Consider the following 23,354-nt stretch of genomic DNA (forward strand, 5'->3'; position numbering starts at 1 on the left):
CCTTTTGTGATTAGCTCCGCAAGACTCCTCTTGTTCAGCCAGCTAATTACTGACAACCAGCATGGAAAACACTTGTGATTGGCTGGCTGGTGAAAGGTAGTCTCAAGGAATCACAAACTGCAGACTCCCAATCATTGTGCGTCAGTTGGCCATACAGTGCGAGGGATTCATTTTGGTTGTTTTTTTTCTCTTATTTGGACTAAATTGAATAAAAAAACAGAAAATAATGTTTTATTTCATAAAGTGATGAACAATGGTTTTGGGGAAATCTTACTAAATTACAGTTTATTCTATTGTCTCTCGTATAACTGTTTTGGAATGATGATTTGGGAAGGAAGTCTTAGTGCCTGGAAACCCCCCTACAAGCCTGGGACACTGTATAATTGAGGTGGCTGGACCCTGTTCCTGCTTCACATGGGTCTGCTTGAAAAGGGAGAGCTGTGTGCACCTAACAGTAGTACACGCAGCATTGCCCATGTATGTTATAGGGATAGGAAGAGTTGGAGAGCAGCTAAGCACTGTCTAATATTATAGCCACGCCCCATGCATGCTGGTCACGCCCACTGGCTGCGTGGTGTGGAAACCTCCCTCTACAAATCCTGCATTTGCCCCTGCTTGTTTCGTTACTGCTTAGCAAGATGTGTGTGAATACTCTGTACTGTGCTATGAACGCTGTCTGTTCTCGGCCTGTGCAAACTTCCCTTCCTCTGCTAATAGCTTGAACTATAAACCTGTGTGTCCTAGTGGAAGGCACACTTTGTATAAGCGGAGTCACACGGTGGGTCCAAAGCCATAGCTGGGCTGCAGAGCTGACGTTTTGCACTTGCAAATGACATCTGCTGTTTTCAAAGTAGAGTAAAGTAAAGAAGATCCCTAAGTTGCTGTATAATGATTGTAAAACAATGTTTTTAATGCTTATTTTTCCTCCTAGCTGTGTCTGTGATAAACGGAATACAGAATGTGCGCCAACATCAAACGCCTGGCGGACAGTGAACGCTGCTATTTCTTTGAGAGACAAGTGAAATTTAATGCAAATGAAAAGCTGACAGTGGAAAGAAGTGAAAATTTGGTAAATCGAAGACCAATCCCCGAATACAATATCTGGAGAAAGAAGCCGCCAGACTTTAGCGTCAGGCTCTACAAGTCGCTGAATTTACCGCGGAAGTCACAAGAATTTCATGTGGAAGAAAAGAAAAACGCAGCTCAGTATCCTAAGCAAAGAAATGGGCTGGAGGTGATAGAAGACGGCCCTCTCCCCAAACTGATGGATAGAAAGGAACCAGCCAAGTTTCTAACCAGATTTAAACAAATCGGACCGTTAGAGGCCAGTATAATGTGCGTTAAAAATGGCGTCTACCCGAAAGATAAATACAACAACCAAAAGCCTCATGACTTTAGACAGGTAAGTAAAACACATGTTGGATGATAAGGTAAGATGATAAATACAAGAAGTACTAATCCTAGTATCTCCTATGGGCCCATCGTCCTGGCACCATACTTGTCTACTCTCCCGTAACTCCTGACTCCTGAATTTTGAGGAATTCTGTCGGATTTCCGGAAGAGTAAAACAACTCTCCTGGATCCTGCACGTTCCTCTTGAAGACTGGGCGAGACGAGACTGCGATGACTGGAATCGCATCGTCACGACTCCCATACTTACCCCTTGATCCCAAAATGGAGGCATAAAAATTAGGCAAGTTCACCTCATACACCTGAGTTGATGGTCATTGATTAACATTGTACATAAGTGGCTAAACCTTGAAATATAGTTTACTCACCATTTTATTCAATTTACTGATGTCTATATTTGTTGCTGACACATTATTATTCTGTATCACCCCCCAAATGCTATATCCAGCACCGATCCTGATTTCACAACAATGGCACTAACTAAAAGTTGAATAAATATATATATATATATATATATATATATATATATATATATATATATATATATATATTAAAATATATCCAATCCCAATGCTAAACAACCCTGGGGGTAAATGTATTAAGCTGAGAGTTTTCCGGCGGGTTTGAAAAGTGGAGATGTTGCCTATAGCAACCAATCAGATTCTAGCTGTCATTTTGTAGAATGTACTAAATAAATGACAGCTAGAATCTGATTGGTTTTTCAAACCCGCCGGAAAACTCTCAGCTTGATACATTTACCTTCCTGGTCTTGTTTCCTTTGTAATAGGGAGATCACAAGTATAGGGTTCCCATGACCTAGTGATACCCAAGTTTGGTGCAAAAAAAAATGGCACCCCTTCCCAGTGGCTAAAAGCCACACACTGAAAAATGCTGGGGCTCTCCCGACCCCCAGAAAATGAGATTGGGAACCTTGGAGTGAAATGTTACATCCCAGTGGTCCAAGTATAATTAGGATTTGAAGAGGAGGGTTGTGCTGTTTGTTAATTATTAATTTTATTTTACCCATAGGACCTGTTTTATCACAGGGGGTGAGTGCACCTCTGATTGGGTCCTGTTATTATTATAGACCTGCTTTGTGATGTGTGCTGAGCGCACTACCATTGTGTACCAGTATAAACGCAAGATGTTCTGCGCTGCATATCCCGTGCGCTTCAGAAGTGATCTCCACTGACAGTGAACCAGCTGCGCAAAGTGCCCCCGTAGTGATCTAATCATCATCTCAAATATCTGATATTACGCTGAAGCTTCTATCCATACATTCATGAATGTTTTTTGTAGTTCCTTTATGTAAAGCAACTTGTATTTTTTGGTTCAGTGAGTTTCTGTGTGTGGATCTATAAATGTGATCATTACGTGGCCATTAAAGTTAAATATTCCATATGAAAATACTTCTTTGACTTACTGTATCGAGTGGATGATATTGTGAATGAAAAATCCAACTGCACATTAATGTGGATGAATAAATACAGTAATAATAATAATAGGTATAAATCATATGTCTCTCTGCAGTATGAGACTGGCATACCTGATTTTGCTACAAGTTACATCCGGGATCCGTTTGACCTTAAATTCAAATCGCAACGTTTGAGCTCTTGTAAGTATTACTACAAATATAAAGTATACAGTAGCTGCACTGCTAAGGTTCAATAAATAATAAACACAGGAGTTTTGTTATTAAGGTAGTGGGCAAAGTTTAATTACTCCCACCTAAGGGGTTTTCTGATTGGATCATTCATAGTCCTATCACTGATTATGTCACATAGAATATTTTATACATTATTTATTACATCTCTTATATCATGTTATTTGTCATTTGAATTTATGAACGATGCCATCGAGTAATCTTTGGGGCTCCTCTGTTTTTCTTGCAGTCCTGTACGAGGACCCATAGGCGTGTGAAAGGGAGGACCAACCGCAAGCTGATATCAAAAGATTGCAGCTTGTGATTGGTCCAGCAGCTCACCCACCCCATCTTTGGCAATTTAATTTTGGGGCTCTCCATGGGGCTGTTAGCAAAGTTTGTTTGTCAGAAAATATGAATTTAAAGCAACATATCCAATTAATTGGTCAATTTTCCCTTCGCCTTAGTGAAGCCAGATGGGGAAGGGAAAAATATAGCACAATCACTCAGTTTTTCCCAGCATTCCTCTGTTAATATTATTAAGCCATTGCAAATGTGGATAGGTCACCACTTTGAAATGCCCGCTGAGATGGTGTGGGCGGGAGGACCAATAGACCAATCTGCAATCTCTAAGATTACACTTTCTTATTGATCCACGTGGTCACCCCCCTTTCCCTGCAGCTTCACAATGCCCCCTGCCGTAGGCCAGTGATGTGAGACAGACAATTATGGATCTAATTGCTGTCTACTATTAAATTTTTGATTTAGTAAACATTTATTTTTCGTTTTATATTTAGTGGTTTATTTATGTTTGTAGAGATTGTTGTTGCTGAAAGGCCACTTACATTTCCAAGATGGGGTTTGGCCATTTTATCAATTAGTAATAAAAATGAAGTATTCTATGTGGTATTCTATGAAGTAAGAGTTAGTAAGTTTTCTACGAGTTTTCTTGAAAATGTGACCAACAGGGGGCACTGTCCTATTGTAGTCTGTTACTTATGCCTCACCACACCTCCCTGTTTAGGTAGGACAATCCAAATTTAGGTAACTGTACTGTCAGTGAGGACTGTTGGGGGTGAGCAGGCCTCACCAAAGCACCCTGGGTGCCCTAGACACCACCTCCCCTTCTTAGTTGCCCCCCCCCCCACCCTCAAGAGCTGACCCACCATAGTTTTATGGTACCACAGTGTTTTAGGAAACCCCTAAAACTTGACGCCATAAGCAACTGCCTAGATTCACGTAGTGGTAGCCTCGGCCCTGGCGGTGTGGAAGTTGCCGTGGGAATATTAGAGGAGGAGTAGGGGGCTAGAGAGCACTAGGCCCCCTTAATTCTCATTCTCTAATGAGATTGATATATGATTAGCTTGTTATCCTTCAACACGGTGGCTCAGTGGTTAGCACTTCTGCCTTACAGCACTGGGATCATGAGTTCAATTCCCGACCATGGCCTCATCTGTGAGGAGTTTGTATGTTCTCCCCGTGTTTGCGTGGGTTTCCTCTGGGTGCTCCGGTTTCCTCCCACACTCCAAAAACATACTGGTAGGTTAATTGGCTGCTAACAAATTGACCCTAGTCTGTCTGTCTGTCTGTGTGTGTGTGTGTTAGGGAATTTAGACTGTAAGCTCCAATGGGGCAGGGACTGATGTGAGTGAGTTCTCTGCACAGCGCTGCGCTATATAAATAAATAAATAAATGATGATGATGATGATACTAGTTACCAGAGAGCTGTATGTGTCTGTGCACATTACGAGCACGTGAAGTTAATTCCTAACTGACATTGCTCAGAGTGCTCGTCCTTCTCACGGTTGACAGGTATAAAGCCACAGTAAATTACTTTTTTTCATTAACAGTTTATAACAGTTTATACCACAATTATTGTAAGGAATTCAAACTATCCACATACTTAATCCACCACTTTTTACTACCAGTTACTGTACTTTGCCCTAAAATACAGACTTGTTGTTTTCCTGCTTTTATCGATCCATGGCAAATACCAAGATATTAGATCTCATGTAAAGTTGCACGTAATACCATTTGTGGGGTGTAAAAAACAAATTTCTCTACACATGCGTACCAAAAGGCCTCCGTATTAAGTACAATAAAGGGTGTATACGTAAGAGATGCGACTTCCAGATTTAGATGCATTTATAGATACACTTCAAATGCCGTCAGGTACTAAGAGAGCTGGGCCCAGTCCTCCATGGAGGAAGGGATGACAAACAGCGCAGCAATCGCTAAGGAATGTTTCTGTGATACATTGACCATACTTGCCAACTTTTCCTCGTTGACTTCAGAGAGATCCTGGGGGAGGTGGGGGTGTGGGGGTGTGGCTAGATGAATCGCACCATTTTGGCCCCACCCTCTAAATGTTTGTCCAATTACAGCAGGGGGCGGGGCTATGATGATGCTATATTTATGGCATAAATCCCTGTCCCCATCACTTCCATTTCCAAGGATACAACCGTTAATTAAAATGAAGGATAGTAGTGGATATAGGGTAAAAATAGGACTGCAATATTGAGTCTAGGGGGATTTTCACAATTGAAACAGATTGGCAGTGGCTTACTCTGGATTAATTTCAAATATAAGTGCAGGATCACAGGAGATCCAAAATAGGTTGAACTTGATGGACTGGTGTCTTTTTTCAACCTCATCAACTATGTAACTTATCTATTGTGGGGGCGAGAACCGGGAGGTTGTTCTGGTCTTCCAGAAATGACAGAGTCTCCCGGACATTCTGGGAGAGTAGGCAACTATGCGTTACAGAAAAGCAGCTAATGAATCTCTAGAGACTGAAGTGTCTTTTACATTTCTGTCTCCATTACTGAAGTCATGTTGTCTTATCTGTAAGTCTTTATTAAATCTTGGTCTCCATGAAAATGGCCACCTCCATAGGCATCAATACATGGACATAGGACACAATTTCTGAACTGTGTAATTGTGCCACAGATGGCGAAGCCAAACACGTCTTGTACTGGCTCAGCATCAGGGAGAATGCCAGACTCTTCAGGGAGTGAGGGAGATCACCCATATTTCAGGGAGTCTCCCTGACATTCAGGGAGAGTTGGCAAGTATGACATTGACATATTTACTGCGATCCTCAGTAGATGGTGGCAAGAATTGACAAACAAAACATTATAATCAATTCCATTTTATACATTTTTTAGAGAAGTGTGTACTCATCAAATCTTCATTGGGCCATATTCACAGGAAATCTTCATTTAGATGCAGAGTTGCAGGTGCAAATTGCGCTCATTAAAAATATCTGCAATTACATCCATATGCAAAGCGGCAACTATTTTAAAATGCTCATATGCATCTGGTTTACGCACACATGACATAAGATAGGACCCACTTGCACCCATGTATTTAACCATTTGTTTTATTTGCAGCAACATTCGCTAATAGGCATCAGTAAAACTGCTAAAACTTGTCTAATACAGCAGAAACAATTCCTTGTCTCATGTACATTTTGTATAGACATGCATATTAAAGCGTAATATATGCCAAGCGATGAAGAAAGCACCAATCAGCATCAGCATTGCAATCGCAAAGAGCCAATCACAAGCCGTTCGCTATTGCTGAAGGCCATAATCATCATCCGCTATTTGCACCTGCCTTTGGCCACCGCGAATACTGCATCATTGTGTCAGTCTGCGTCTGTTCGCAAATCGGCGTAGTACTCACTCTGCATCAGCCCCTTAATGAGGAGCAGACCTTCATAATCTAAATCTGTGCATCTGCTGCACATACAGGTTGTGGCGTTTACTGCAGCAAATGTTTGTAGTGCTAAAGTGCAAACGTTGGACTTTTGATCAGGAATACCCAAAACAGAGAGGAGAAGGAAAGGGAGGGGGGGTTGTCTGGTATATGAACATAGAACACGATATCTTGAGCCTGATCATCCAGGCACACAAAGCAATCATATTTTGCATTTTTTTTAAAATGTACATATATCAGTCACATGCACGTCCGTACTAAACAAGGAGCGGATCTGATCCGTCCAATACATATGCGGAATATAAAGTCACAAAAGTACGCACAGGAAAAATAAATTCAATCAATATCATCTGTTAAAAATATAGTCATAAATGACAAAACACTAAAACATAAAAAAGTTGGGTTTTTTCCACTTTTTTCTCCATGAAGCACATTTATTTGGATGTTATTAAAGTATACTGTGCATGAAATACATGTTTACATTTGTTCATGGTTGCAAACACATGTTCTAGCTGTATACAGAGCCGTCATCACTTGTTATCGGTACTTACACCTGACCTGTAGCTGGTGTAAGTGATACACCTGAAAAACATGGACCTTAGAGATGTCCAAAAGCTTGAATCTGACGCTGCGGCGTGTGCTTGAGCTTGTTACGTCCTTACTGTACATAAACTATATACATATACCCTGACCCCTCCCCGTTCCACCCATGATATCATAGACAGCAGTAAGGTCCTCTGCGATGGAAAATGAATTTCAAGTTGCTGTTTTCTCTGGCGTATGGTTCATTTCTGGGCATACGCAGAGTGATTTTACGTAAAATACAGCACGTATCGGCGTTTCGCTAAAGCAGAATGTGGGTGGGCACCTGTGTCTGTCCAAGGCATTTTTATAGGTAGTTATGTAAGCAGTAATATAGAAACATTTGCGGAAAATGAAATAGCTATGGCTATTGGAGAGAGCGCTTATCTTTAAAATTTTATTGCAAAATGAAATAGGATGTGTATCAGCTTATTTTAAATTTAGCAAATAACGCTTTGTGTCCTGTAACGGCAGAAACTTTTTGCAGCACAGTTTTTCCACTTAATGTGTGACTAATAAACTGGTTGTATTATTATTATTATTATTATTAATATCTTTATTTATATCAAACACGTAACTCTTTACATTGAGGTTATCGTGACGCAAGATAAATATAACTCTGACCAAATGAGCTTACAATCTAAGAAGTGTCGGGAACATTTGATGGAGAAAGTGTGAGCGGCTATTTACATCATAATATCATTAAAGTGTATGGATGACGTTCATACTGGAATCATATATACATAGACCGGTAGCTAAAGTAAAACTATTTGTTCCTTTTAGTATGTTATCAGTTTTACGCCTGTTCTATAGATTTAGCAGATTTCAGCTCTCAAAAAGCCGAAATGACTGAATCTTACAGGTGTTCCAGTTTTCATTGATTAACAAGAAAATTTATTTATTATTTGCCTTAAATATCAAGTTTTGTTTGGTATTATGTATTATTTTCTTGTATTTATTTCAGTGTACGAGCATGCACCATTAGAAGTGATACAGAACAGAGAGGAGATAAAACGATTTACCTTACACAAGCCTGCTGACCCGATGTGGGATTCCAAACTTATTCTACCCAAGAGCCCCTGGCCACCGAAATCAGCATCGTATACGGTAAGTGCACATTTTATTGCTATCCATGTGTGATTGTTTAACATGTTTTATATTTATTAATGCACAGTGGCAATTTGCAGATAAGCAAGACTCTTGTATAGGTAAATGATACAACACAATATGGAAAACAGGCTGCATGTCCCATAATAAATACCCAAAACCCCAAATTTAGCAAAATAGAAAATTTGTGATGTCTTGAAATTGTCATATTCTTCTTACCGGAGTATCTAACACTCAACTCTCCTTCTGTAAAACATAAAAGAATGTTGAGTTCTTAACACTTTTGCGCCTTCTTGTACTGAAAGAGCAGAGTGGGGGCTGTAGAAGCCGACCAATCATCACTTTCCACACAAAAGGGTGTCAGAACCCTGGAATTCAAAATTCTTACACTTTCCCCAACTGGAGAATTGACTGTTACAAAGGCGCTGGTGTGTTGAATATCTGACAAATGGCTCAGACACCAGACCTTTAATGTTCAGTTTGTTGGAGGAAGGGGGAGTTTACCCTATAATGTATGGTCACTTATTTGGGTCGATTATACGTGTGGGCTACCTTATAACGATAGTGACAGCACCGACTGTGAAGAGGCGGTAATGATTACACTGAAGGTATAATCCACAACAGGCTGATAACACTGACAGGTTGAAAACAACACTTGAAATAGATGAAGGAACATCCCGGCAGGCTACAATGATGTCACTTTAAAGTTCCCCACTTACATTGGCTGTACAATGTTGTAGGCTTTGTAAAGAGCAATGTACAGTCTGCGCCTCCTTAAATTAGCAATAAATGACATTGGGGATCCTGAAACTGTCGCCATTGTAGCCTGCTGGGATGTTCCTTCATCGGAGCTGTTTCAAGTGTCATTTTCAATCTGTCAGTTTAATCATGTCGGCCTCTTCATAGTCGGTGTTATCAGTATCGTTATACTGACTACCATTGGATTATACAAGCTGTCTTGCATAATCAGTATTTCCTCTATTTTGCCTTTTAATATGTAGACAGTATTATTAGATAGACAATAATATCCCTAACCCTCTCCTTAACCTTATCCCTAATATGGGATAAGTCCTATATGTTATTAAATACTTTTAATGTAGCAGTTTTAATGGAAAGAGGTTATATCCCACATATTTTTTGTATTATATATTTTGTTTTGCATTTCTTGCATTGAATTCCAATATGTTTGTAATTAAATGCTTTATTCATGAAATAACAACTTTATTAGAACTGTTATGTAAGTAAGGTTTCTATACCTAGCAGAATTATGAGCCACAGTAAATAGCAGTTTACCAAAATCACGTGAATGATTGGCATCAGCATTGACCAATTACATGCCTCAGATACTGGAAATATTACCACGTATAACAGCTTGTCCTTCCTTTTACATTTCTGCCAGAAATACAATTGCCTATTTGTTGACGATCCCCTATTTAATACATATTTCATTTAAACCCATTTATTTTTCATATTGCAGGACAGTGATATAGAATTTTCATCATACTTTATATATGTGATGTACCATTAAAATCATAGTTGCCAACTTTGAAAACCTCCTCTCCAGGAGATCTTGGGGGGCAGGTCAGGTGGCAAGTGTGTTGAGGGAAATGTCACGATTGGCTCACCGTGGCCCTGCCCCTGCTGAGCAATCAGCAGTTTGCAGCATATTTCAATGAGGGGAAAATACCTTCATCCAGCCTCTTCTCGGTCTGCTTCAATAGTGAAGTGGTTGAGATTGGGGAGGGAGGTTCAGTCCTTGGGCAGTCCAGGAAACTCAGGAGTCTCCCCAAAATTTTAACATAGTAGGCAAGTATGCATTAAATACTCTACTGCTACCATAAATAAATAATGACTACATAATAGTCACCATTACTATGGGAAGAACAATTACTACTAAAATTGTCTCGATTATATGTTATCCTCAGAGACACAGAAGACGGCGTGGTGTATATAGTGCATTCATGGATCGTGTTGAGGAAAAATTTACTGCAAGTAACCAAGAAGTGAGTAATATACTTTCTGTCACTGAAAGGACCTCATGTATGTACACAGTTCATTTTTTGTCTTCAATGTATAGTTTTAAGTATTTTCTTTCAGTTGTAACTTCCAATTTTGTGTAGTGTTTAGATAAATATTTTTTCCTTTTTTTTTTCCAGAACTTACAGTAGTACGATTACATTCAGCAGAAGGATGACACATAATTGGAATTCCTGCATGATGTCCCTTTAATGAATAGTTTTAGAATGTTGACAATCATATAAACTGTTGCAACATAGTCAAATAATCACATGTGAAAAAGGAAATACACTTTTTAAATGATTCATACAGAAGGATAGATGAGTGTAACGAGTGAAACATGAGCTTAGTTAACGCCCCAATAAAACATTTTTTTATAGAATACATTATGTGGTTGTTTTCTTATGTGCTATTTCCAAATCTATATTTACTCCACATTAAAAAATATGAGATGATCATGACTGACGAGAATAGGAAACAACTATTAAAAAAAAAAAAAATCTATTTCCTTATTAAAGCACAGCAAACACAACTAAGGACTAAATAAAGACAAGAATGTATTATTTAAATTCTAAATAAAGAATTTTAATAGAACATGATGTAAAATTGTTTAGTGATTTTTAGACATTTTTATCAACATTTTTAAATGTCTACACTTATATAGAATATCTACCATAGAGTGAGTTTATCTGAGACAAATGGCGCAAGTGAGTTTATTAAGTAATAATTCGCTCACCGTCACTTTGTAAGTGAGTGCGAGGAGCCATTATGTCTTAATGCAGTGCGTTTCGTTCATCATCATCATCATCATCATTTATTTATATAGCGCCAACATATTCCATAGCGCTTTATAATTGGGGACAAACATAGTAAACTAATAAACAAACTGGGTAAAACAGACAAAGAGGTGAGAAGGCCCTGCTCGCAAGCTTACAATCTATGGGACAATGGGAATTTGACACATGAGGTTAAGTCTGCATTTTGCATTTCGGCCCAGCCAGACTGCAAAGGTAAAAGTGACTTATAAGCTAAATGATCCTGTCACACAACAATGTTGGTCAGGGGGTAGTTGTCTTGTGTGAAATTGTGTAACGGGTGGTAATAGGGTAATGTAGTGAGGTTAAGAGGGTGGTTGAGGAATATTATAAGCTTGTCTGAAGAAGCCGGTTTTCAGAGAACACTTGAAAGTTTGCAGACCAGAGGAGAGTCTTATTGTTCGAGGGAGGGAATTCCATAGAGTGGGTTCCGCCCGAAAAAACTCCTGTAACCGGGAATGGGAGGATGTAATGAGTGTGCATGAGTTCATATCATCATCTAACGAGTCTCTTCTTTTATCTCACATAAACTTCCTCCTGTTGGTGTTTGTGTCAGTTATAGAAATGATAATTATAATAATTACAAATTATTTATTTTGGAAATTAATTTATTTAACTGCTTGTTTGATTCGAGGGGGTAGACTTGGTGGACTAATTATAGCTTTAATAATTGTATCAATATGGATCTATTAGTAACTTCTAATAGTTCTGCCCAGGTCACATCTGGATTCACCCAGACCACTCCGATGTACCACAGCACTATACCACTTTTGTTATTACAGACAGGTGTCTCTTTCTCTCATTACACGTATTGTTTTATTGTGTTACTGTGATTGAAGTGTGTCAGGATTCCAATCACTGTTTTAAAATATCATGTCTTTTTTGGAGGAGCAGAATAGGGGGAGGGTGTCGTGCTTCTTAGATGCTTGTGGTTGGGCAGACAATTTTATTTTCTACTTATTATGCGCTTGTGAATGGCAGCTGAATCTAATTGCATGACCGTTTTTTGTTATTCATCACTGGTTTACACAACTTGGAAAACAGATTGTCTAATGTGATTTCCTTTTGTGAGACTGTTCCCAGAATGACAAATGATTGTCACCAACTACATTTGTTTTCATTCTAAATAAGTTGGATAAGGATGCATTAGCTGCACTTTTTTCTTCATTACCACTGGCATTAGCATTGTTTCTTTTCTTGCACAATGTACTTAGCGATGTTGGGTTGTTTAAACTCATTTGCCTTTTTTTGGCCAAGCCAGATTTAGGTTTACTGCTTGGAGTCAAAGTGTCATACTCCTTGGTCACCTTTGAGGATGAGATAAAATGTTCATCGTCATTATCTCTTAGAGGATGACAATCACATTGCAATACTCCTGTTCATGCTCATCCTCAAACTAATGCAATACTCTACGTGACATATTGTACTCATAGCACCTGATTCATGTTCGGATGTATGTCTGTTTTCGCATGTCCAGAAATGAACATTATGCCAGTAAATGCAATTTACAGTTACGACTCCCTACGAATTCAGCACTGAACGAAATAAAAGTGCATGTGTGGAGATATGGGCAACTTGAACAATGTAGAAGAGAACTCTACACAAATATGTTGGACTCCAAATGATTTTGAGTCACAATAGAGTTAAGTAGGATGTAACATAAAAAATAACTAAATTAAGCAATTCTGTTATTATTATTATTATTATTTATTAAAATATATTTATATTATATTATTAATAATATATTTTATCTATAAGGTGAAACAAAAGGTCTACAGTGCCATACATGACATTTACAGTGGTCTACAATGAACATACAGCAAGGATAGGATGTAATATAAAACATGAAACGCAAAATAATACAAAGACCAGACATCTACTCATTAAACAAATTACATTCAGAAAACTTAATAATGTATTGCAGATCAAGTTGTTTATGGGACTGTAAGTGAGAGTGATGATAATGTCCAATGTGAAGTAGGCCTGGGGTCAAGAAGACAGGTCTAGGGGTGCAAGCCTAGAGTTATAGGGTGATGTACAAAGCATACACAGAATAGAAGTGGATATCAAGAATAGAATAAAAAGAGCTAACTAATACGTATAGGTCACGTCCCATATCACAATAGCAAATAGCATCATCCACTCATCTTTTATCCTAAAATAATCTAGGAAGAATGAGTTCCAAGGGTACCATAAGCTCCCTTTCTAAGGCTGCAGACATTAATTAATCCTTGCCGATTGGCTCCTTTACATTCAATGCACTGTGATTGGTCTAATTCTATAAAGGCATACATTGTTCAGCAAATGTTGGGCAAGTCTGGGCTAATTTGCGACTAGTTGATATTTGTCAGAATTTCTGAACTGGATACATACATTTGCACATGTGTACTCACCAGTGTATACATAGATATACCTGAGATTCAACTCACTGATTAAAATGACCTTTTACGTAACCTGAAAAACAAACAAACGAAAAAAATTAACCTGAGGTTTATCCATCTCAGTAAGTGTGTCAGGCAAAAACGTTAATGGACATTGGAGTCTAGATTTATGTTGATAGTGGGTGTACATTTCTCTTCTTCTAGGTATTATAAATGAATTTTATTGAACCATCTGTGCAGCTCTGCATAATATGATTGGTATTCAGGGGCAAACGCAGAATTTATAGAGAGGGGTTTCCACGCCACACCATCAGTGGGCGTGACCAAAATGCATGGGGGGCGTGGCTATAATTTTAGACAGTGCTTGGCTGCTCTCCAACTCTTCCTATCCCCATAATATACATGGGCAATGCTGCGTGCACTACTGTTAGGTGTACACAGCTCTCCCTTTTCCAGCAGAGCAGTGTGAAGAGCACACCTCCCAACTGTCCCTACAGTCAAGGCAAAGTCCTAACTGAGTGTGTCAGCACAGTTGCAGACTGTCCTGCTCTGTCCTACCTGTTCTTGCTGCTTTCACTACTTGTTGCTGCTTCTCGTGTCCTAAGCTCAGTTGCAGCTTGTCTGGATCCTGGAATGTTGGGTCCCTGTTTGGAAAAAGGACAGGTACATGATATAGACATCCCAGCAATGAGTGAACACAGTAGGCCTTACTCCCCCAAAAGTAGCCAGATATTAAATCAAAAGCATCCATGTTTAAAAATTAGTTCACCCAACAACTAACCTAGATAGTAAATTAATGTCATCCACCTTTAATAAAAAGATCCATTTTCCCCAAACAACCCCAACATTAAATTAATAGTATTTACATTTAATAATTAAACCTATTTCCTTCCAAACATTAAATAATCAGCATCCAGTTAAGAAATAGCTCTCCTTCTCCCCAAACTCAGCCACACATACAATTAATAGCACCTAAACCACCCCATTATTAAATGAATAGTCCCATCATCCCACCCTTAAAAGGTCCGCCATAACCCCACTATTAAATTAAATATCCCCATCCTTCACCCTACCAATAAATTAAAAGCTACTATGAAATTAATATTTCACACCCCATCCACATCACATAAAATACCCCCTACACTTATATTTAACCCTCCCACCATACTTATATTAAAAGCCCCTCCAAGCCTATGCTTACAAAGGAACTATTGTACTTATACATTAAATCCCCCCGCTTACTTTAAGAGCTCATGAGAAGCCCTTCCCACATACACACACACACACACACACATATTCACACAATTACCCTGTTCATCTAGTGCTGTGTCTTGTGTCCTCCTGCTGCACACATGAGACATGCAGGCAGTGGGAGAGAGGGGCGGGTACACACAGCAGTGGAGAGAGGTGCGGGGACACTTAGCAGGGAAGAGAGGGGCGGGGACACACAGCAGGAGAGAGGGGTGGAGACACACAGCAGGGGATAGAGGGGCTCAGACACACAGTAGAGGGGGGAGACACACAACAGGGGAGAGAGGGAAGGAGACACACAGCAGGAGAGAGGGGCAGGGAAAACACAGCAGCGGAGAGAGGGGCGGAAACACACAGCAGGGGAGAGAGGGGCGGAGACACACAGCAGGAGAGAGGGATGGGGAAACACAGCAGGAGAGAGAGGGGCAGGGACACACAGCAGGGGAGAGAGGGACAGAGACACACAGCAGAGGAGAGAGGGGTGGGGACACACAGCAGGAGAGAGGGATGGGGAAACACAGCAGGAGAGAGAGGGGCGCTGAAACACAGCAGGAGAGAGAGGGGTGGGGACACACAGCAGGGGAGAGAGGGGCAGAGACACACAACAGAGGAGAGAGGGGTGGGGACACACAGCAGGAGAGAGAGGGGCAGGGACACACAGCAGGGGAGAGAGGGAAGGAGACACTCAGCAGGGAGAGAGGAGCGGAAACACACAGCAGGGGAGAGAGGGGGGAGACACACAGCAGGGGAGAGAGGGAAGGAGACACTCAGCAGGGAGAGAGAGGGAGACACACAGCAGGGGAGAGAGGGAAGGAGACACTCTGCAGGGAGAGAGGGGGGAGACACTCAGCAGGGGAGAGAGGGGCGGAGACACACAGCAGGGGGGAGAAGGGTGCAGACACACAGCAGGGGAGAGAGGGGCGGAGACACACAGCAGGGGAGAGGGGGGCGGGGACACACAGCAGGGGAGAGATGGGGGCGGAGACACACAGCAGGGGAGAGAGGGGTTGAGACACACAGCAGAGGAGAGAGGGGTGGGGACAGAAAGCAGTAGAGAGAGGGGCGGGGACACTCAGCAGGGGATAGAGGGGCTCAGACACACAGCAGGGGGGAGAAGGCTGGAGACAGACAACAAGGGAGAGAGGAGCGGAAACACACAGCAGGGGAGAGAGGGGCGGAGACACACAGCAGGGGGGGGAGGGGCGGGGTCACACAGCAGGGGAGATAGGGACGGAGACACTCAGCAGGGAGAGAGGGGGGAGACACTCAGCAGGGGAGAGAGGGGCGGAGACACACAGCAGGGGGGGGAGGGGCGGGGTCACACAGCAGGGGAGATAGGGACGGAGACACTCAGCAGGGAGAGAGGGGGGAGACACTCAGCAGGGGAGAGAGGGGCGGGGACACACAGCAGGGGAGATAGGGACGGAGACACTCAGCAGGGAGAGAGGGGGGAGACACTCAGCAGGGGAGAGAGGGGCGGAGACACACAGCAGGGGAGAGAGGGAAGGAGACACTCAGCAGGGAGAGAGGGGGGAGACACTCAGCAGGGAGAGAGGAGCAGAAACACACAGCAGGGGAGAGAGGGGGGAGACACACAGCAGGGGAGAGAGGGAAGGAGACACTCAGCAGGGAGAGAGGGGGGAGACACTCAGCAGGGGAGAGAGGGACGGAGAAACACAGCAGGGGAGAGAGGGACGGAGACACACAGCAGGGGAGAGAGGGCGGAGACACTCAGCAGGGGAGAGAGGGAAGGAGACACTCAGCAGGGAGAGAGGGGGGAGACACTCAGCAGGGGAGAGAGGGACGGAGAAACACAGCAGGGGAGAGAGGGACGGAGACACACAGCAGGGGAGAGAGGGGCGGAGACACTCAGCAGGGGAGAGAGGGATGGAGACACACAGCAGGGAGAGAGGGGGGAGACACACAGCAGGGGAGAGAGGGAAGGAGACACTCTGCAGGGAGAGAGGGGGGAGACACTCAGCAGGGGAGAGAGGGACGGAGACACACAGCAGGGGAGAGAGGGAAGGAGACACTCAGCAGGGAGAAAGGGGGGAGACACTCAGCAGGGAAGAGAGGGACGGAGACACACAGCAGGGGAGAGAGGGGCGGAGACACACAGCAGGGGAGAGAGGGAAGGAGACACTCAGCAGGGAGAGAGGAGCGGAAACACACAGCAGGGGAGAGAGGGGGGAGACACACAGCAGGGGAGAGAGGGAAGGAGACACTCAGCAGGGAGAGAGGGGGGAGACACACAGCAGGGGAGAGAGGGAAGGAGACACTCTGCAGGGAGAGAGGGGGGAGACACTCAGCAGGGGAGAGAGGGGCGGAGACACACAGCAGGGGAGAGAGGGGGGAGACACTCAGCAGTGGAGAGAGGGACGGAGACACACAGCAGGGAGAGAGGGGCGGAGACACACAGCAGGGGAGAGAGGGAAGGAGACACTCAGCAGGGAGAGAGGGGCGGAGACACACAGCAGGGGAGAGAGGGAAGGAGACACTCAGCAGAGAGAGAGGGGGGAGACACTCAGCAGGGGAGAGAGGGACGGAGACACACAGCAGGGGAGAGAGGGGCGGAGACACACAGCAGGGGAGAGAGGGAAGGAGACACTCAGCAGAGAGAGAGGGGGGAGACACTCAGCAGGGGAGAGAGGGACGGAGACACACAGCAGGGGAGAGAGGGACAGAGACACACAGCAGAGGAGAGAGGGGTGGGGACACACAGCAGGAGAGAGGGATGGGGAAACACAGCAGGAGAGAGAGGGGCGCTGAAACACAGCAGGAGAGAGAGGGGTGGGGACACACAGCAGGGGAGAGAGGGGCAGAGACACACAACAGAGGAGAGAGGGGTGGGGACACACAGCAGGAGAGAGAGGGGCAGGGACACACAGCAGGGGAGAGAGGGAAGGAGACACTCAGCAGGGAGAGAGGAGCGGAAACACACAGCAGGGGAGAGAGGGGGGAGACACACAGCAGGGGAGAGAGGGAAGGAGACACTCAGCAGGGAGAGAGAGGGAGACACACAGCAGGGGAGAGAGGGAAGGAGACACTCTGCAGGGAGAGAGGGGGGAGACACTCAGCAGGGGAGAGAGGGGCGGAGACACACAGCAGGGGGGAGAAGGGTGCAGACACACAGCAGGGGAGAGAGGGGCGGAGACACACAGCAGGGGAGAGGGGGGCGGGGACACACAGCAGGGGAGAGATGGGGGCGGAGACACACAGCAGGGGAGAGAGGGGTTGAGACACACAGCAGAGGAGAGAGGGGTGGGGACAGAAAGCAGTAGAGAGAGGGGCGGGGACACTCAGCAGGGGATAGAGGGGCTCAGACACACAGCAGGGGGGAGAAGGCTGGAGACAGACAACAAGGGAGAGAGGAGCGGAAACACACAGCAGGGGAGAGAGGGGCGGAGACACACAGCAGGGGGGGGAGGGGCGGGGTCACACAGCAGGGGAGATAGGGACGGAGACACTCAGCAGGGAGAGAGGGGGGAGACACTCAGCAGGGGAGAGAGGGGCGGAGACACACAGCAGGGGGGGGAGGGGCGGGGTCACACAGCAGGGGAGATAGGGACGGAGACACTCAGCAGGGAGAGAGGGGGGAGACACTCAGCAGGGGAGAGAGGGGCGGGGACACACAGCAGGGGAGATAGGGACGGAGACACTCAGCAGGGAGAGAGGGGGGAGACACTCAGCAGGGGAGAGAGGGGCGGAGACACACAGCAGGGGAGAGAGGGAAGGAGACACTCAGCAGGGAGAGAGGGGGGAGACACTCAGCAGGGAGAGAGGAGCAGAAACACACAGCAGGGGAGAGAGGGGGGAGACACACAGCAGGGGAGAGAGGGAAGGAGACACTCAGCAGGGAGAGAGGGGGGAGACACTCAGCAGGGGAGAGAGGGACGGAGAAACACAGCAGGGGAGAGAGGGACGGAGACACACAGCAGGGGAGAGAGGGCGGAGACACTCAGCAGGGGAGAGAGGGAAGGAGACACTCAGCAGGGAGAGAGGGGGGAGACACTCAGCAGGGGAGAGAGGGACGGAGAAACACAGCAGGGGAGAGAGGGACGGAGACACACAGCAGGGGAGAGAGGGGCGGAGACACTCAGCAGGGGAGAGAGGGATGGAGACACACAGCAGGGAGAGAGGGGGGAGACACACAGCAGGGGAGAGAGGGAAGGAGACACTCTGCAGGGAGAGAGGGGGGAGACACTCAGCAGGGGAGAGAGGGACGGAGACACACAGCAGGGGAGAGAGGGAAGGAGACACTCAGCAGGGAGAAAGGGGGGAGACACTCAGCAGGGAAGAGAGGGACGGAGACACACAGCAGGGGAGAGAGGGGCGGAGACACACAGCAGGGGAGAGAGGGAAGGAGACACTCAGCAGGGAGAGAGGAGCGGAAACACACAGCAGGGGAGAGAGGGGGGAGACACACAGCAGGGGAGAGAGGGAAGGAGACACTCAGCAGGGAGAGAGGGGGGAGACACACAGCAGGGGAGAGAGGGAAGGAGACACTCTGCAGGGAGAGAGGGGGGAGACACTCAGCAGGGGAGAGAGGGGCGGAGACACACAGCAGGGGAGAGAGGGGGGAGACACTCAGCAGTGGAGAGAGGGACGGAGACACACAGCAGGGAGAGAGGGGCGGAGACACACAGCAGGGGAGAGAGGGAAGGAGACACTCAGCAGGGAGAGAGGGGCGGAGACACACAGCAGGGGAGAGAGGGAAGGAGACACTCAGCAGAGAGAGAGGGGGGAGACACTCAGCAGGGGAGAGAGGGACGGAGACACACAGCAGGGGAGAGAGGGGCGGAGACACACAGCAGGGGAGAGAGGGAAGGAGACACTCAGCAGGGAGAGAGGGGGAGACACTCAGCAGGGGAGAGAGGGACGGAGACACACAGCAGGGGAGAGAGGGGCGTAGACACACAGCAGGGGAGAGAGGGAAGGAGACACTCAGCAGGGAGAGAGGGGGGAGACACTCAGCAGGGAGAGAGGGGGGGAGACACACAGCAGTGGAGAGAGGGAAGGAGACACTTAGCAGGGAGAGAGGGGGGGAGACACACAGCAGGGGAGTGAGGGACGAGGAAACACAGCAGGGGAGAGAGGGGCGGTGACACTGAGCAGGGAGAGAGGGGGCGGAGACATACAGCAGGGGAGAGGGGGCGGAGACACTCAGCAGGGGAGAGAGGGAAGGAGACACTCAGCAGGGAGAGAAAGGGTGGAGACACTCAGCAGGGAGAGAGGGGCGGAGACACACAGCAGGGGAGAGAGGGACGAGGAATCACAGCAGGGGAGAGAGGGGCAGTGACACTCAGCAGGGAGAGAGGGGGCGGAGACATACAGCAGGGGAGAGGGGGCGGAGACACTCAGCAGGGGAGAGAGGGAAGGAGACACTCAGCAGGGAGAGAGAGGGTGGAGACACTCAGCAGGGGAGAGAGGGGCAGTGACACTCAGCAGGGAGAGAGGGGGAGACACTCAGCAGGGAGAGAGGGGGGGGAGACACACAGCAGTGGAGAGAGGGAAGGAGACACTTAGCAGGGAGAGAGGGGGGGAGACACACAGCAGGGGAGAGAGGGACGAGGAAACACAGCAGGGGAGAGAGGGGCGGTGACACTGAGCAGGGAGAGAGGGGGCGGAGACATACAGCAGGGGAGAGGGGGCGGAGACACTCAGCAGGGGAGAGAGGGAAGGAGACACTCAGCAGGGAGAGAGAGGTTGGAGACACTCAGCAGGGAGAGAGGGGCGGAGACACACAGCAGGGGAGAGAGGGACGAGGAAACACAGCAGGGGAGAGAGGGGCAGTGACACTCAGCAGGGAGAGAGGGGGCGGAGACATACAGCAGGGGAGAGAGGGTGGAGACACTCAGCAGGGGAGAGGGGGCGGAGACACACAGCAATAGGAGAGAAAGGGGACACACAAAAGGGCAAAGTTGGCTGTGAACAGTACAGACAGAAATGATCTGCACACAAGCTGCAAAGTTGCTGGTCCTGGGGGCAGGGTCCAGTCACTTCAAGCAAACAGTGCCCCAGGCTGGGAGGGGGACACTGGGAACACCAGGCAGTTGGAACACCCCTGTGTTTGCCTATGGGTACTATATAAACAATAATTTATAAATAAACCATAATAATTATGTCTTACAGAAGGTACGTGTCTCTGGTATTCCTGTTTAGGAGAGATAGTTGATTAATGTTTGTGGCAACTTGCTATGGTTTTCATTGGGTCATAGTATATAGATTGTGTATGTAAATGAATTTTACACTCTTCACTGTACAGATAGACTTTTTATAAAAAATACAAATGTATGTATTTATATTTATATTATTATTATTTATAATAATAATAATAATAATAAACAGGGTAAAACACTAGGCAAAAACAATACAATAAACTTATAGGTAAAGCTGTTCAGCATAATCATTACTGAGGAGGTGGGGTTTGCGGGGATAACATCTCCTGGAAAGAGCAGGGAGTACAACTAGCCGTAGCTGAGCCTGTACCCAGCGTATTTGATGCAGCAAACAGGATCAAAATCTGTGACTGAGAAAAAGAAGGGAGGCATAAGCGTGTTGGTGGTAGCGAAAGTGGAGGAAGGAGGACACGAGGGAAGAGACCCCTGTTTTTCAGAGCTTACAATCTAAAGGGAGGGGCAGATGAACAGGGGTGAATTTTATATAAACATATATATATTTAATTTTATAAAAAAGTCTATCTGTACAGTAACCATTGCGAAATAAACCGGTGGAAATCAATATCCTGACACTGAAGCCCCAGTATCCGGCATCTTCTCATTTAGCAGCAGTCGCATAGCAGTGTTTAGCATAGCAGTGCTTTCGGTAATCTCCGCCATCGGGCTTAAGGTAAGTGTACATTTTAATTAAGTGGGGTTTTTTTGTAGGTATAGTGGGTGTCGGTATCCCAAGTGTAGTGATATCGTACCCAGCCCTAAATAAACTAGCATTCACAAAGGGCCGGATGTTGAGTTGGACATACACACATTTGTGCAGCGTAATTATGAAGATGCGCACTATGCAAAGAGAGCACACGCACATGCAGAGTTGCGTGCATTTTATACTTGTGTATCTTTGCAACTGAAAATTTAGGATGGGGAGAAAGGGGGCAATGTATTGTAGGACAAGTACAGTAAAAGCAGATTAATGCAATTGCAACTGAAGAAGACACACATATGTCTGTCAGGGACCACATCTGATCCACCTGCTAGGGGGCAGATGTGATGGTGATCACCAGTATTATGCAGTCCATTCTGATTGGCTGATTGCAAAACACCTCTGTAGCTGACATGTGCTTTCTTCATTGATATTATAGGATTTTGTGGATATATTTACAAAATATATATATTATTTTTCATTAGTATATGAAGGAAGGAGCATTGTATCAAGCCTAATAGCAAACGTGTTTTTCACTACTAAATCAAATGTTAACAAACTTTGCTTCTGCTTATGACCTGGTCATGTGTATATGTACGTGGGTGTATGTCTGTGATCATCTATTCAACAACTAAAGATTGCTGGATCCTCAGCAGGAAATAAGACAAATATCTAACGTAGAATTGATAAGGATCTTGACAAAGCTGATATATTCTGGGAACACATTGGATATTGTTGGCTGAAGGTGATATGTTTGTGGACTTTGTCAAACTTATTATTCATTATTTCGATGGAAGGGAATGACTTTCTATGAGTGGTGGCTTCAAAAATGTTTATAGCCCCATTCCTAACCTCAGGGGCAAACGCAGGATTTGTAGAGGGGGGTTTCAACACCACGCCAACATTGGGCGTGACCAGCATGCATGGGGGCGTGGCTATAATATTAGACAGTGCTTGGCTGCTCTCCAACTCTTCCAATCGCCATAATATACATGGGCAATGCTGCATGCACTACTGTTAGGTGCATGCAGCTCTACCTTTTCAAGCAGAGCCGTGTGAAGCGGGTGCAGGGTCCAACCACCTCAATTATACAGTGCCCAAGGCTTGGAGGAGGGTTTCCAGGCACTAGGAAACCCCCCTTGGTTTGCCTATGAACCTATACCTAGAGATGAGTGACATTTATTATACTGTACAGTGGAATATTGACCCCTATACCATTTTGGATATTCTCCATATTTATCCTGCAAAATATGGCCTTAAGTGTTCCGTGCCGAATGCCTCTCTCTCATTGGTTCTGTGTCATAGCATATGTTTGGCATATCTTGCTGAAATCCACACCCAAGTGTGGAATGAGAAACGGAAAACATATTATGAATTTCTCAGTCTGACAGCTGCTGTGGGTAGACTGGGGATTTAGATGGAGAGAGTTAGAGAAAAACAGAGGTAAAAGGGAGAAGGAGAAAAAGAATGAAAAGAAGAAAGAGATAAAATGAATGAAAAGAAGAGGGGTAAAAAGTAAAGAAGTGAGTTGCGACAGAAGATCCAGTTTTGACA

General features: G+C 45.2%; 2 protein-coding genes across 3 annotated transcripts in view; both read left to right on the forward strand.

Annotated features, from left to right (window-relative positions):
- C5H7orf78 (chromosome 5 C7orf78 homolog) overlaps positions 1–10,847 on the forward strand; it is an 89,542-nt gene extending 78,695 nt beyond the window's left edge. For both annotated transcript variants that reach the window (XM_075211414.1, XM_075211413.1), the window contains exons 2-6: positions 932–1,402; positions 2,941–3,025; positions 8,319–8,461; positions 10,387–10,501; positions 10,618–10,847. In XM_075211414.1, the coding sequence (XP_075067515.1) occupies positions 959–1,402; positions 2,941–3,025; positions 8,319–8,461; positions 10,387–10,501; positions 10,618–10,619 (789 nt within the window). In that variant the 5' untranslated portion in view covers positions 932–958 and the 3' untranslated portion in view covers positions 10,620–10,847. The remainder of the gene's footprint in view (positions 1–931; positions 1,403–2,940; positions 3,026–8,318; positions 8,462–10,386; positions 10,502–10,617) is intronic.
- Positions 10,848–11,175: 328 nt separating this feature from the next.
- The window catches only part of LOC142159539 (scinderin-like), a 28,311-nt gene continuing 16,132 nt past the window's right edge, over positions 11,176–23,354 (forward strand). The window contains exon 1 of the mRNA XM_075214432.1: positions 11,176–11,184. Within this exon, the coding sequence (XP_075070533.1) occupies positions 11,176–11,184 (9 nt within the window). The remainder of the gene's footprint in view (positions 11,185–23,354) is intronic.

This window comes from Mixophyes fleayi, chromosome 5, assembly GCF_038048845.1.
Source record: "Mixophyes fleayi isolate aMixFle1 chromosome 5, aMixFle1.hap1, whole genome shotgun sequence".
Lineage (NCBI taxonomy): Eukaryota > Metazoa > Chordata > Amphibia > Anura > Limnodynastidae > Mixophyes > Mixophyes fleayi.